This window comes from Saccostrea cucullata, unplaced genomic scaffold, assembly GCF_032062105.1.
Source record: "Saccostrea cucullata isolate Sc308-1 unplaced genomic scaffold, CSIRO_AGI_Scuc_v1 ctg612, whole genome shotgun sequence".
NCBI lineage: Eukaryota > Metazoa > Mollusca > Bivalvia > Ostreida > Ostreidae > Saccostrea > Saccostrea cuccullata.
In genome coordinates this window covers 212,124-228,396 of record NW_026925190.1, presented here as the reverse complement: position 1 = coordinate 228,396, position 16,273 = coordinate 212,124, and the positions used below count along the sequence as shown (strand labels likewise).

The following is a 16,273-nucleotide window of genomic DNA, read 5'->3' as shown; positions in this document are numbered from 1 at the left end:
CTCTCAGCAGTTTCTTTTACTCAAGTACGTACTTGTTTTAGCTTTTATAGAGTATTTGTTCATATTAATTTGCTGGGAATCACGTTTTCATGCTGCAGATTTTATTCAACAAAATGAAATATGTCCGATAGAACACGGGCCTATTCCCTTAACTTCTACCCTTGAAAATCAATATGTAGATTTATTATTAAAAGGTCTTCTTCGAAGGTTTTTATCATTAATATAATTAAAGTGTAATATACAATCGAACAAATAAATATCTGAGAAAACTTTGCTTTTTTTTTCAAAGTGCAAAGGGCTTAAAACAGAAAAAAACTGTTTTGAATATGGAATGTATTACTGGTATATTATTTTCACGTGTATGAAATGTTTTAGAACAACACAGTTAACGCAATATATATTTAAGATATATTCTTTCAGAAATTTATTTATTGGAAAGCTTTACAATCTCCATCCACTAAAAGAGGGTTGTCCGTGTAAAGGACTGCTTAACACATTTCCATGCGACAGAGTAGTTGGGTGTGTTCGAACATACACAAGATCTCCGTGATCAACTGTTGCGACTATTACCCCCGTTGTAGAGTGGTAGTCCCCCACCTCGTCACTGTCTGTTATCATACCAGTTAAAGCCTTAGAATTGATGACGATCTGCGTAAATATGTAGCTGTGCGCATCGGAAAATATGCTCCAAGTAAAAACGTATGTACCATCAATTGGAACTGTGAAGATACCCGAATTTCTATTATAGGCGGATCCAATATTGGTTTTCACAACATCGAACACGAAAACATGATGAAGGCTTGGACTTATTTCTTTTGAAGTCATGTATGCACAGAATGCTACAATACCGGAATTGTCAGGAACTGAAAAGGATATAGAATAGTAAAGTGTATTCCAAAAAAATGTTATCGAAGATTCGGTGGTATATAGTTTTTGCCTTGTCCGTCCATCTGTCTGTCAGCTTTTGTCTGTTTATCCACAATTTTTTTTAACCTTCTTCATACCTTTGGGTGAGTTTAGTTATGGCTTTCATATTATGTCACAGATATATTCCTTGTGACAAGACCTTTTCTTGGTATCACCAGATTTGACCTTGTTACCTTGACGTTGTATTTTGACCCACATTCCGACCTCTAATTATAACCTTAACTTTAGGAAAGTTGTTGCAGGTGCTTTCATAATTTACACGTGTTTTCACTTTGACAAGTCCTTTCATTGAGTAGAAAAATATTTTACCTTAACCTAAGAGTTTGTCCCACTTTTATACAACCTTTAACCTTGTCCATAACTTTTGAATTGCTAGTACAAGGGCTTTCATACTTTGTACATGTGTATTCTTTTTGACAAGAGCTACCTTAAGATACCTACAATTTTTTACCTTTTGAATTTCATTTGAATCTGAGAAATTTCAACACTCGCCACAAGCTACCATACAGGGGCATCGGTGTTTACATCTTGTTTTATGAGATTTCATTTTCAAAATATGATTATACAGATTAGGTGAAAAAAGCGCTTATAGACTCATTGAGAACAAAAACTAAAATACCTGGTACAATCCTTTTCTTTGCCTCATAGTTATTGACTGACTTCTGTTCCGAATTTCCATGACTTCCTGTGTTCAACATTACCTCATAGGAATCATCTCTGGTTTTGTTTAGTTCTATATAATATGTTTGAAAATCTTTTTGTCCTTCATCATCGTTATTGGAAATTTTATCAATGCAGTGTAGTTTAAGAATTTTTATTTTCTCCTCTTGAGAATCGACTTTTTCTTCCAGAAGGGCGATTTTGCTATCATACTTTTTGATCATCTCCTCGAACCTTTTCACTATTAGTTTTTCTATCTGAATTGCGGACATTTGGGCATCACACAACACTAATCCCACAATCCCCAAAATAACCACAAAGATCAGAGGGGGAAAGTGCATGTTCAATTGAAATGCTCTCTGCATTCTTCCTGAAGGAAAACAAATCGTCCCTATTTATCACGAACCTTTAAAGGAAAAAGTCTTATCTTTCATTATGCGAAGAGAGCAAATGTATATTGTAAGTGCATATCGTGATGTCTTTGTAAGAGTTCGTGACTCTACCTTACATTCTTTTTTGCTTTTCTCTTAGAACGTCGACTGACCCACAAAAAACGAAAAAGACCAAATATTTACAACATTTATGTGGATTTTGGACACCAAGTCTTTCAACAATCTATTGGAATTCCTATTTGTACCAATTGCGCCCGTTATTGGTAGACCTATTTGTTTTTCATATGACGCAGAATGTACTCAAAAGCTATTCGTGAAATGAAGGAAACTCTTGATGTGGCCTTCAACTGGACATTTAGGTATATCAACGACACATCGTCAATTAACACTAGTTAATTCTATTCGAATGTCAACATGATATACATGTATCTCGTTGAACTTGATTGAAACATATGGATATAACAATGATTAATTGATTGTGTTTTATTTAACGTCTCTCTCGTGAATTTTTCACTCATATGGAGACGCCACCACTTTCCGGTGGAGAGCTGCAAATTTTGTCCTATACTCGGCACTCAGGGCCACTGAGCAGGGAGGGGTAATTTCGTGCCAGCACTTACTGCGACAGGAGACTTCAGTTTATACGGTCTCATCCGAAGGACTGGTCTTCACGTCCCACAATGAGATTCGAACCCGTAACGTAAGGATCAACTCCTTACTTCGCGATTCTAGAGCAGACGCTCTATCCACTTCGCCACGCGGGCTACGGGGAGATAACAAAGTGTTCTTGCTACAAAGAAATCAGCAAATTCTGTTGCCCCGCGTGGTGCAGTGGTAAGAGCGTCTGCTCTAGAGTAAGGAGTCAATCATTACCTCGTGGATTTGGGTGTCACTTTGGGATGTACCATATAAACCAAGGTCCCATGTCAAAGTATGCGCTGGCATAATAGATCCCTCAATTCGCAATGGCCGAAAGTGCGGAATAAAAACAAAATGTTCAGCTATCAACCGGCAACTAGTAACATCTCCATATGAAAAAAATTCTCAAAAGGGGCTTCAAACAACATATACTCAGTAAACCATAGATTCCTATTGGGACAATAAAAATCCTAAGAATGCTGACATTAAATTACACAAAAACTTAAGAATTATTATACAGGAAACTAACTCCTATGACCCAATTTTTTTTGCTCAAACCAATAAATCTAACAAAATAAAAGAAGGATTTAACGTTTATTGATGGCAAGAGCAATTCATTAAATAAAGCTTTTTGTTTTTAAGTCAAAATAATAAAAAAACAGTCAAAATACCATTTCATTTAAAAGAGAAAAAGGGATGAACATATCATTGAAATGCATTATCTTTTTATATTTTTTATATTCTTTAGGGCGATAGCAAGAAATCCATATCCACTGCTTTTTAGATAATCTTACTACTTTCAAAAGGGAAAAGCGAAAAGAAAAAGAAAAAAATGATAAAATACTATTAAATTAATAAAAATACTCAATCACTATAAATGTATAGATCATGAAATGCGTAATTATAGTCACCAGACAAAAGAATGACTATTTCTTTATAAGTCTGAACTTTCCCTAGTGCATTCAAGTCAGTGGTGTTTTCAGACCCATTTTCATGATTTTTCTATTAGGTCTAACTTGTAATTCCTGGAAATTTTGATTTTTTTTTCCCTTAACAAAATTGGTTTATTTTTCATCGTTATATTTTGTGTCTGCTAAAAATTATATGTCATTGTTAATAACACTTTTAAGAATTTCAAACAAATAATGAAACATCACAAAGGTACACACGACCTTGTGTTCTACAGACTTTATCAAAATACTTATTGTAGTAAAATAAAAAAAAATAATAAACAAGGGAAACACTCTTTACAAATATGTGTCAAATTAATGTTTCTTTTTATTGTTACACATTACAGGAATGAAGAATAACAAGTCTAAATTAAAACTGTAAACAATTGATAAAAATATGAACAAAAGGCAAAGACATGCAGTCACCTATGCATCTTCATTTAAACTTTAAAATGTTGACGGTGCGACCGTTCGAGCGAGCGCAAACTCTTCTATTGTTTTGATTTAGATCGGAATCATCAAACTGCACGTGACATTCGGTGCGTCTAGACTCTGACGTCACATGACGTATGCAAGTTGCAATATACCGAGAAAAAGCCTGAACACTGCTGAAAGTTAATGAAGAACATTTTATTTTCTATTTATCTTCAATATATATCCATTAAATCAAGGCGAGTAAACTTTTTGTTGAACATTTGGCGTGATTCTCGCGAGAACGTAGCTAAAACAAGTGATGCATTGTGGGTCCAAATTACGGCATCAAAAAATTCTATCGAATGAATGTGCAGAAGTCCGAATTTTCTCTTCGCACAGGCGTTGCTTTAAGAGCTCGCTATGCGAGCGGCGCTTCGCGCCGCGTCGCTGCGCTCGCTATAATTTTCATTCTCAAGAGATTTCTTCAACAGCAGAATTATCTTAATCTATATTCCAATTTAATACTTTTTTTTAAAAGAACTCACTTCAAATTATGGACCAAAATGTTGCTCAAAGGAAGCTATAATTTCAAATCAATACGTCACTGTCAATTTGATCTACATGGCCCTGCTTTGGAGTTTCATAATACATCAAGAGCCTGTCTTTATATATAAAAAATGACTCATAAGACTGTATCATAATTCTTACTGAAAGGTGTTCAATCGGAAGATGTGAAATAGTGCCAGGTTACAACCAATTCAATTAATGATTGAAATTGCTTGATCGTACAATAAATACACATATTTTTCACCTTTATCTCGTTGATATAGCTCATGTGATATCGTTTTGGTATCAACACTATGTATTCTTACGCCGCGTGACGTAATGTAAGTAAACGAATACATGTGCATGATGGAGAGAATAACTTAATTTGTGAAATTTCACTTTATTTGATATATTTGACAAATTTTCATATTGAAATTAAAAACAAATAAGTGCTAAAATACTTCCTTTCTCTTATGTTTGTACGAACTATTTCATACAGCGCAATATTATTTATTACGTTATTTGATCCGAGGTAAGCGAAAGGGAACTTTGAATTAGAAATAACAAAATACACATTTATAGTGAACAAAAATATGTGATAAAAAGAATATCCCATAGTTTGTTGTTTGATATGATTTTTATCCAACGAGTTGTTTGTTTTCTATCCCTGAGCCTTGGCGAGGGGAAAGAAAATACACAACGAGTTGGAGATCCTATATTTATAAACACAATATGTATGAATGTTTTGATTTGTTACAACTCTTGCCTACATTTGCAATGTGAACATGTAGATGAAGCAAAGATGCACTTCTAATTTTTCAGCTCTTCATCTTTAAGTTACCAAAAACTCATTCATTCAATGGAAAAATAACCAAGGGAAAAGAAATCACAGATCAAAACATGCAACCCTTTACTTAAAATTAGAATGAGAACTAATACTGTCCAAAAGGGTCAAATACCCCTGCTAGGTTTTCAGAGAAGGAACCAAATCAGTAATATTTATGGATTTAAGAGATGTTCACTATTTTCTCATATACATGTACAAAATATAATTGTTTCTCATTATATAATAAATTAATAAAACTAAGGTGCAATCTAATAAAACATAAGTACTAACAAATTATATTTATTTATGTTTTTTTTATTTATTTATTTATTTACCTGGTAGTACATTGTAACAAAAATAAATTGGAACTAAACAAAGGTATCCGTTATTTTTGTGAAAAATGACAAATTGATTGTTAGAAAATAAATAATATTACCAGGTATAAAAAATCAAATTAATCTTAATAATTTTATACCGTAAATCTGGAAATTTTTACGGCGATTTTATTTTGCGAATTCGGGTCAAAATGGTGTTGATTAATTTTTACGTTTCAAAATTTTGCGAATTACCACTGATTTGTTTACATTTTCTTATTGGTGATTTATTTTTAAGAAAAAATATTTTTGCGAATGCAATGAACTCGCAAATTTGCTAAAAATTTATCTACAGCAAAAATTTCCAGATTTACGGTATCACATTCATTTTTAAAAAGTCTGGTGATCCAGAAACTAAGTACTTGGACAGACAATAAACTACAATTAAAAAAATTATAGAACAGATATCTGTAATTCATTTGCCGAATTCCCAGAAGATATAGATACATGTAACAACTAGAAAACTGTCCAGTCTGCATGGGCCCGCGGAGGTTTAGAATTATAAGGGCGCAGCTTACGGAATGAGAATTTCACTTGATTACAAAAATTTTCAAAAATACATGAAATATAATGCTAAGGATTTAGGAAGCGACGCAGTTGTAAACCAAGCTGGTGATGCTATTAAATGAGCTTGCCCGTAACATTCAACACGGTAAGCAAACCGATTTGATCCTGTTATATTTCAGCTAAGCTTTTGACAAGGTCTCACACAACAAATTACTTTTCAAACTACATGAGTATAGTGTTCGAGGCCGAAACTAAGCATGGATCAAGGGGATCCTCAGTATAACCGTTCCGAGAGGGTAGTGGTAGATGGCGAGTTCTCTACATGCATCCATCTCCGTTACATCTGGGGTCCCTCTGGGCTCTGTCCGTGGTCTCATCCTTTTCCTCGCCGATAATAACGATTTGCCGGAGCATGTGAAATCGTAAGTCAGACTCTTCGTAGATGACACTGCCATCTATATTACTAATGGACGGACAGGGTAATCAGTCAATGCTCCAAGGGGACCTTAAACAACTAGAGCTCTGGGAGACCTTGTGGGACATGAAATTTAATCCAAGTAAGTGTCAGGTAATCCATGTAACGACATCCAGATACCCCATTCGTACCAACTATACATACTTCATGGTCAGGTATTGTAGACTAGTACCTCATCAGCTCGATATATGGGTGTCTATTATTATATCGGATGACATGAATTGGGGTAAGCACATTAGTCTGGTTACAAGCAAAGCCAGCAGCTACCTTAGCTTTTTACACAGAAATATACCGAGCAGGAACCAGCAGCTTCAGCCAGCAGCATACAAGGCCGTGGTACGTACGCCAGCGTTTGCGACCCTCATTTGATAACACATATTAACCTAACTGAGGGTGTACAGCGCAGAGCTGCAAGATGGGTGATATAAGATTTTAGAAGAATATAAAGTGTCTCATATATGCTACACACCCTAGGTTGGTGAAGCTTACAACAAAGGAAGGCGGAGGCAAGGCTTTTACTTACGTACAAGATCATACATGGTTTGGTAGCCATCCCTTCAGTTCAGTTCATTTCCCCAGTAGGACTACTCGTCTATCTCCTTCCCTCACCTTTTAACAGGTACAGACCACAAAATTTTATAATAAATGCTCTTTTTTTTCCTATTGCAATAATTCAGTGGAACAGATTGCCGGGCAGATTTGTCTTAAAAGATCACTTACAGATGTTGAATATTTCAAACTGGAAGTGAGCAAACTGAATCACACAAACCTTAATTATATAAATAGTTATTTTATATCCTTTTAACTGTAAACATTCTTTTTATTTTCACTTATAACTTAATATTGTTCCCTTTTACATGTTTTAATAGCATTGAAATTTAAATTTTCTCTACTTTTTAAAAAATATTCTTTGGCAGCTGCGCACCCTACTCAGAATACTAAAAATTTGAGGGCGAGTAGTACTGAGAGAGAGAGAGAGAGAGAGAGAGAGAGAGAGAAAGAGAGAAAGACCATATACCATTGAGCCGGGTTGTGAAATTTGATCATAAAACTAGGCGTTTCTAAATTCAACAACATGAAAACAAGTCTTATTCTTAAGAATAGACAATAAGCCAATGTAAATTATGATATGTTCAGCTTTTTCATTGTCAACTTCCCTTATTCATGTTAATTATAAAGTAATATTATGCTATCACCTATATGTTGTTTAAACTCCTCCAAACTTATCTGATACTCAAGAGCATACCGTGAGTACGCACATGCATGTGCAATTAATCTTTAAACAGAGGCAATGCAAGGTATTGATAGAAAAAAATTGATAATGCATGGAAGGACTCAACAATCTCGTCAGCATTGCTAAAATTAGTTTGAATTAGAAAAATTCAAAATAAAACCGTCACTGGGTCGGTTTCATCTGACATTAAGCATATCTTTTGTTTTCCTGATAGGTTAAGGAACTCTGGATCACCATTTTTTCCTCTGGAAAAAATCAGTAATTACGGATTTTAATTTGTTGGGTATTAGTCCTCTTTTCCATTTTTTGTGATAAAATTAAAACTGTGCCACCCTCCGCCCCGAATATACATTTGGGATATGATTAACCCTCCCTAAAGTTTGTCGAGGGTTTTTTTTTTGCTATTTTTAAAATCATTATTACCTCTTTATGTATGTTTTTTATTACTATTTGGTACTTGTCAAAGTACTAGTAATTGACTGCCCTTCCTCATTTTGAAAAAAAGTGTCGATCCTTACCTAAAGAAGACTATATTACGATATTTTAATATCAGTGATTCATTAGATCACACAAGTACGCAGATAGATATTTACACAATGTATTTCTATTTTATCTGATATAGATAAAGTTCTCCGATTTCAAAGTGTATCTAGTTGATGCCTGTTAGCTTAGAAGTTTTCAAATGTGAAAAATACTTCAATTCAAACATATGTTGAAAATTTATTTTATTATCGAAATTATATATATTGAAAGTTGTTGTCTATTTGAAATCTTAACTTCAGTCTGTTTTCAGATTATGGTTTTGGGGTCAGGTTGATAAAAAAATATTTTTTATATTTTTTGTAATTTCTTACATAGCAAATTATTGATTTGAATTTCAAAAGTTTACATCTGTGGAATTAAATGATTTATTTCTCAGAAACATATTTATCTGGTGAATAGCAAATGCATTATATGTTTGTCGATTCCCCCGTATTTCAGAGAGTACTACAAAATAGTTTTCTACGAGGCCCGTTCAAAAAATACGCGAACTCTGCTATTGTTTACTCTTACATACATGATATGGTTTTTAAATTTCACAGAAATATGTATCTCAAAGATTCCAATCTTTATATTCAGTATCTTTGTTTTATGACTATGTATGTAGATTTCTGACGTGATATTTGAAGTACTAACAGTCGCATCAGAGACTGTGAAAAGGCGTCTCCTGAATTTATGGAGCACCATAACTTTTGTTAAATTGTGTCATGCTTGAGATATCGCCAACATAGATTCAAAATGTGCATATTAAAAGATGTAGCAAACCTGAATATTAGTGACATTTGTCCACAAATAGCAAATTGGAATTTTAGACCGTTATACCTCTGTAAAAAGGATATAGCTCTAGTAAAAAAGAATATAGTTAACTATAAGTTTTTCAAGTGTCAATGTTTTCGCCAAAGTTTTTTTTTTCAAAGTGTCAAAGTTTCGATAAAGTTTTTCAAAGTGTCAAAGTTTTCGCCATATTTTTCGATGTGTCAAAGTTTTTGCCAAAGTTTTTTTTATCAAAGTGTCAAAATTTCGATAAAGTTTTTCAAAGTGTCAAAGTTTCGATAAAGTTTTTCAAAGTGTCAAAGTTTTCAATAAAGTTTTTCAAAGTGTCAAAGTTTTCGATAAAGTTTTTCAAAGTGTCAAAGTTTTCGCAAATATTCATCAAAGTGTCAAAGTTTCGATAATGTTTTTTTTTTAAATGTCAAACTTTCGATAAAGTTTTTCAAAGTGTCAAAGTTTTTGCCAAAGTTTTTTCAAAGTGTCAAAGTTTTCAATAAAGTTTTTCAAAGATTCAAAGTTTTCTACAAAGTTTTTCAAAGTGTCAAAGTTATAAATATAGTTAACTATAGTATTTCTTTTTGTTAGGGAGGGGAGGGCGGGCCGAATCTTATCGACGAAAACTTTATCCGGACTGTTAAGAATGTGATTGAAAGTGTCACGGAGTATCTCATAAGTACCTGGGTCTTTGGTTTTAAAACAAAAAGAATATATTATACAAGTTTTATAGATTTTAAGCTTGACAAGAAATGGTGTATGGATGTTGAAAAGAGAGATTATGTAACTTAAACTGTACGTACAGGAACTCTTGGGAAAATGTTGAAAAATAAAAGCTCATATTTTTAAAATAATGTCCGTGACGTCGAAGACTTTGCTGCTCTGTGACTTAATGATGTGTCCTGATAAATAATCCAAAATTGATAACAATTTACAACATTTTGATAAGAAATTTTGAAGGCCATATTAGTAAGGATTCTTTTACATTATGTGTGACATTTTGCTCGAATACGTTGTCAGATATCTTTTCTGTGCATCAAGTCGGCTTAATTTTTGAACGACCCTTGTGCGAAGTCTGAGCATCGAAGGCAGGAAGAAATTTACCAGTAGATAATTGCTAATTTTAAGGTTTAGCTTTTTTTGTAAATAATATAAACAGTTCGGTAATATTCTTTGAAGGAAAATTTACCATTGTAGGTTTTAGCCATCTGCAAAAGCTTGAGATAAAAGACACCACAGAGTCTGACACATCTGTTTCATATTTGGATATTTTACTTCAAAAATACGTTTTTGGTAATCTAATAACCAAGTCATATGTTAAATGTGATGATTTAAACTTCCCCTACTTATGCAGTAAGCTATCTGAAAAAATATCCCCCTTCGTGTTCATGTTCTTCTTCGCCCTATAACTATAGCCCTGCTGGATACGTTATTACAGTTGACGTAAATATAGTTCATAATGAGGACCTAAGATCACTTATTTTAAAAGGTCCTAAATATAGGGAACCCCGATCCTTCAACTGGCGTCAGAATTTCATGGATTCTGTTGAAAATTACGCCAGACGATGGGCCAGATATGAAAAAGAAGACGTTGACACCTTGTAAGAATGGATTAAATGTATCAGATCCATGTTAAAGTCAGGAATTAAAAGATTGAGGGGCAAAATGAAAAGCATCCTTGCTTCTGTGTTCATTAAACCAGAAGTGAAAAAAGAATTAGATAGATTACACGATCAGTATGTACTGGTTCCTGCCGACAAAGCAGGTAACAACATTGTCTTCGTTTGTAAGGCTCATTATATAAATTGTATTGTAGAAGAACTTGGATTTAATTCTACAAGTGGTAATCCTACTTATACTCATACTTCTCTTTCTAAGGAAGAAATTCTTCAAAATCACCTGTCAGTTTTGAATACTTTTAATATTCCACAGAGCCAAATTGAATTTGAACTACCTTATATATATTGGATTCCGAAACTTCATAAGAATCCTTACAAACAAAGATACATTGCAGGTTCCAGTAAATGTTCAACCAAGCCTCTTTCGTTACTTCTCACTAAGATTTTGACAGTAGTGAAGGAAAAACTTCAAGTGTACTGTGCTACTATATATTCAAGAAGTGGTGTGAATCAGATGTGGATACTTAAATATTCTAAAGAACTTTTGGAAAATTTGAAATCACAAGACTTTACAAAAATCAACAGCTTAAAAACTTACGACTTTTCAACTTTATACACAACAATTCCCCATGACAAATTAAAATCCAGGCTTTTTGATATCATTGACTGCTGCTTCTTCAATAAAAATGTAAATTTACCTACCTCGTTATTGGTCATTTGCAAAATTATTTTGTTAAAACAGATTCTGATTACACACTTAAGTACTCTGAAGTTGACATCAAGAAGATGCTTGAGTTTCTGATTGACAATATCAATGTGGTTTTTGGAGACCAGGTATTCCAACAATCTATTGGAATTCCCATGGGTACGAATTGCGCTCCGTTCCTAGCATACTTTTTTTATATTCATATGAAGCAGAATTTATGCAAAATCTTATGCGTGAAAAGAAGAAAACACTTGCTGTGGCCTTCAACTCGACATTTAGATATATCGACGACGTATTGTCAATTAATAATGATAATTTCAATTCCTACGTCGATACGATATATCCTGGTGAGCTTGAGATAAAAGATACCACAGAGTCCGACACTTCTGCTTCATACTTGGATATTTTACTTGAAAAAGACACTAATGCTAATCTAACAAACAAGCTATATGATAAACGTGATGACTTTAACTTTTCTATCGTCAACTTCCCTTACTTATGCAGCAATATACCTTCATCACCTGCATACGGAGTATATATATCTCAGTTGATTCGATATGCAATAGCATGCTCTACGTATGAACAATTACTAAAACGAGGTAAATTATTGACAAGCAAGTTGATGAAACAAGAATATCAACAGTCTCGTTTAAAGTCATCATTTCGTAAGTTCTATGGTCGATACAATGACCTTGTCAGCAAATACAATTTATCATTGAGTCAAATGCTGACTGACGTTTTTCATACCAATTGTTAGTCCATTATTTATACACTGAGTTGACGACGGATTTTTTCCGTTATTTCCTGATCATGACAACGAGCACACGGCGGATGTGACCGGTCGGCAGGGGATGCTCACTCCTCCATGGCACCTGATCCCACCTCTGATGTTTCGGAGGTCCCTGTTTGCCCTTCTCTTATTTTGTATATTGTTTAATGGACTTTGAGATTGAAAACTGTTCGTTATCTCCATATCCTTCATGGTACAATCCTTTTCCTTGCCTCATAGTTATTGACCGACTTCAGTTCCGAGGTTCCATGACTTCTTGTGTTCAACATTACTTCATTGGTATCATCTCTGTTCTGGTTGAGTTTCTATATAATTATGTTTGAAAAATCCTTTTGTCTTTTTTCATCGTTATTGGAAATTTTGGCAATAAAATTTAGTTCAAGGTTCTTGATTTTTTCCTGTTGAAAATTGACTTTTTCTTTTAGGAGTGCGAATTTGCTATAATACTTTTTTTAACATCTATCCGAGCCTTTTCACTATTAACTTTTCAAGTTTTGATGCGCGTACATATGAGGACACACATACCACATTCCACAAAAGAGATCAGGGAGAAACAATGCTTGTTCAGTTGCAATGCTCTCTGCATTCTTCATGAATGGAAACAAATGGTCCCTGTTTATCATTAACCTTTAAACGTTAGTAATATTGTTATCTTTCATTGTGCCAGTTTCAACAGAACAAATAGAAGTATATGCATATTGTGATGTCTTTTTAAAGAGTATGTGACTGTACCTTACGTTCATTTAGTAAGCTTTTGTCTATTACGACTGACCCAAAAAACACCGTGGGGATCCGGGTTAGAATAGGTCCTTAGTACCCCCTTGCTTGTCGTAAAAGGCGACTAAATGGGGCGGTCCTTCGGATGAGACCGTATAAACCGAGGCCCCGTGTCACAGCAGGTGTGGCACGATAAAGATCCCTCCCTGCTAAAGGCCCTGAGTGCCGAGCATAGGCCTAAATTTGCAGCCCTTCACTGGCAATGGTGACGTCTCCATATCAGTGAAATATTCTGGAGAGGGACGTTAAACAGTATACAATCAATCAATCTGACCCAAAAATAACAAAAAGACCCAAGATCGTTCATAATGCTGAAGATATAAAGTATACGACATTAGCCTTGCGTAAGAAACCCAACTTGGTTCAAATGTTTTATAGTGTAATTCCGATCTAAGTATTAAATCTTGAACAAGAGACCCATGAGCCACAACGTTCACGTAACTAACTTCAGTCCTGCTGTTCTTCACCAGATTTCCATCTTTTAATACTCTTTGTGGCCCATTTCTCTACTTCTTTCTATCTTTAGCATTTCTTTCTATCTCTCCCCAAGTTAGCTTGTGGTCCCTCATTTCTTTTTCAACCGTCCTTCGCCAGGTGTCTCTTTGGCTGACCAGGTTTCCTCTTCCCTTCCGGTGTCCATCTAAGGGTTACTTTGGTGATGTTGTCTGCTGGCTTCCTCAACACATGCCCTATCCTTCGCCATCTCCGTTTGGTCAACAAAGTTCTCATGTTGTTTGTGTTGCCTTCTCATGTAGTTCCACATTTGTAATTTTGTTTGGCCTGAAAATCCTAATGTCTTTTTGAGGCATCCATTGTGGAAACTAAAGAGTTTGCATATGTCTCCTTCTGTCATTCTCCAGCATTCTGACCCATAGAGTAGGACAGACAGTACGCAGCTGTTATACATTCTTATTTTTGTCCTTCTATCTATGTCATTTGTTTTCCAGATGTTCTTAATGCTGATGAAGCCACCTTTGTTTTACTTAGTCTGGCCTTTATATTTTTTTCTGCATCCCAGTCAGATGTTACTGTGCTGCCAAGATAGGTATATGTTGTTGTGTTGCTCAGGTCGTTCCCATCAACCTGTACTTTTGCAGGTTGTTTGGTGTTTAATGACATCACATAAGGTTTTCCTGGTATTGATTTTTACTGCATTTTTTCTGCATTTCTCTGTAATTTTTATGTTTTTCTTTGCATATACTTTTCCATAAGGATGTCAAATCGGTAAATTTTCAATACTCGGTTACTTGGACGCTTTTCCGATCGAGTACCCGGTACTCGGTAAAAGTGTAAAGTATCAGTCACATTATCCAGCGATGGGGTATACGATGAGAAACCGATGCGTTTTTAATGAAAATGGCATGGTTGCCGGCCGGGCACCACTAGTGATCGGACGGTGACTGAGGCCATTTTGCGAATCGGTGGGGTCATCGGTAGGAAATAATTCGTAGTTAAAATTCAGCGATGTCTCCAACGATACCTCACATCGCTCCTCATCGGTAACCCATCATTAACACATCTTTCAAGGATCGGCCGATGTATGGCCGAGCATCGTCAAATATCCGTTGAATCAGAGGTCATTAGGGGGTTGAGTGGTGTTCAACAGATAACTGCCGATCACCGGTCGATGTTCGACCAAACATTGGCCCGTAGTCGACCGATGTACGAACGATGTTCACCAATGTATGAGCGATGTCATATACATCGGCCGATTATCCTGGAACATCATTTTTTGATTAGCAATGCATCGCTGGGCCTTTGTACGTCCGGCCGGCAACCACGCAATTTTTATTATAAAACGCATTGGTTGCCCATCGTATACCCATCGCTGGATAATTTGACTGTACTTTAAGGACTACTAGGCCGATGTGGAACGATGTTGGGGCATCACTAACACCACGGATTACCATCGGTCTACGGCTACCGGCCGGGAAATGTGACCTAGGCATAAATAAATATGAACAAGTAAATTGAAGACTGTAAAACATTGTAAACTCTTGTAGAAATAAAACCAGATGCACTGATAGGAGGCTTATCCGTAAATATATTTCTGTTGTAATAATAATGAACACTTCGTGCCCGACGAAATTTAATATAACATTTTTTAAAATTCAATTTATTTATCAGATAAACACAAGAAATAAAATCAAGCTGTTCACAGTCTTTTTGTTTTAAAAAATAATCTGCTCCGTAATTGTAATGTTACTCTTTGTCGCGTTTGACGACCAGGTATCAGTCGTCTGAGCTACGTACAGTATCAACTTGAACTTGATCAAGATTTCCTAACAGAGCGGATTTACTATTTTCGTACATTTTTTCGATCCTAGATTTTATAATATTACGGGATGGTATTTTGTAGTTTGGTGCAACAATGGTCATCGGTTTTTTAAAGCCTAAATGCCTTCAACCAGTTGTATTGGCATGTAATCAAACACAACCATATCAAAAATCGCACGTGTAATATTATTGGCTCTTTTCCCGAGAATTTACGGCTTCTCGGAGAATTGACAAAATTATCTAATTTCTTCAAACATAATGGATCTTAAACGATGTTCAGTGAAAACAAATAATTAAAGCCAAACAAAAAAAATAAGGGTAGAAGACAGCCGAAGGTGAGAAAGGTCAGGTACCCCAGGTGCTTGGTCACGATAATTACTGTATTAACACTGCCACAGGCGACAACAGTCATTTAGAGGAGTAGGAAACCCTAATTACTGTATGTATACGTGCAATGAGCATTTTACGTTTTAAAGCAGATTGTTTAATACTTTAACAAATAAGCTTAGAAATAATCAATACTATACATCGGAGTAACCGAGTACCGATTTAAGTATTCGATACTCGGACTTTCGATCGAGTGCCCGGTTTACCGTGTACTCGTTGACATCCTTACCTTTCCAGATGTGATAGTAGGGCCAAGTCATTTGCATAGTCTAGGTCTTCAAGACTGGTAAAGAGTGTTCATCTTATTCCTGTGTTATTGACATTCAGGGTTGATTTCATTACCAAGTCAGTTGCTAGTATAATCAGAAGTCTCTGTCGAGACTGAAGCTCTACTGGTTTGTAGTTATAGCAAAGGAAGAGAAAAGTTCTTAAGCAGTTGGTAATTGAAACTTTACAACTGCATTAAAT

General features: G+C 35.0%; 1 protein-coding gene across 1 annotated transcript; it reads right to left on the bottom strand.

Moving 5' to 3' along the window:
• Positions 1–441: 441 nt before the first annotated feature.
• Positions 442–1,928, bottom strand: LOC134268291 (uncharacterized). The gene is made up of 2 exons (XM_062750525.1): positions 1,547–1,928; positions 442–863 (listed from the first exon to the last, which is right to left on the bottom strand). The coding sequence occupies exons 1-2, from the start codon at positions 1,926–1,928 to the stop codon at positions 442–444; spliced, it is 804 nt and encodes a 267-aa protein (XP_062606509.1).
• Positions 1,929–16,273: the final 14,345 nt, after the last annotated feature.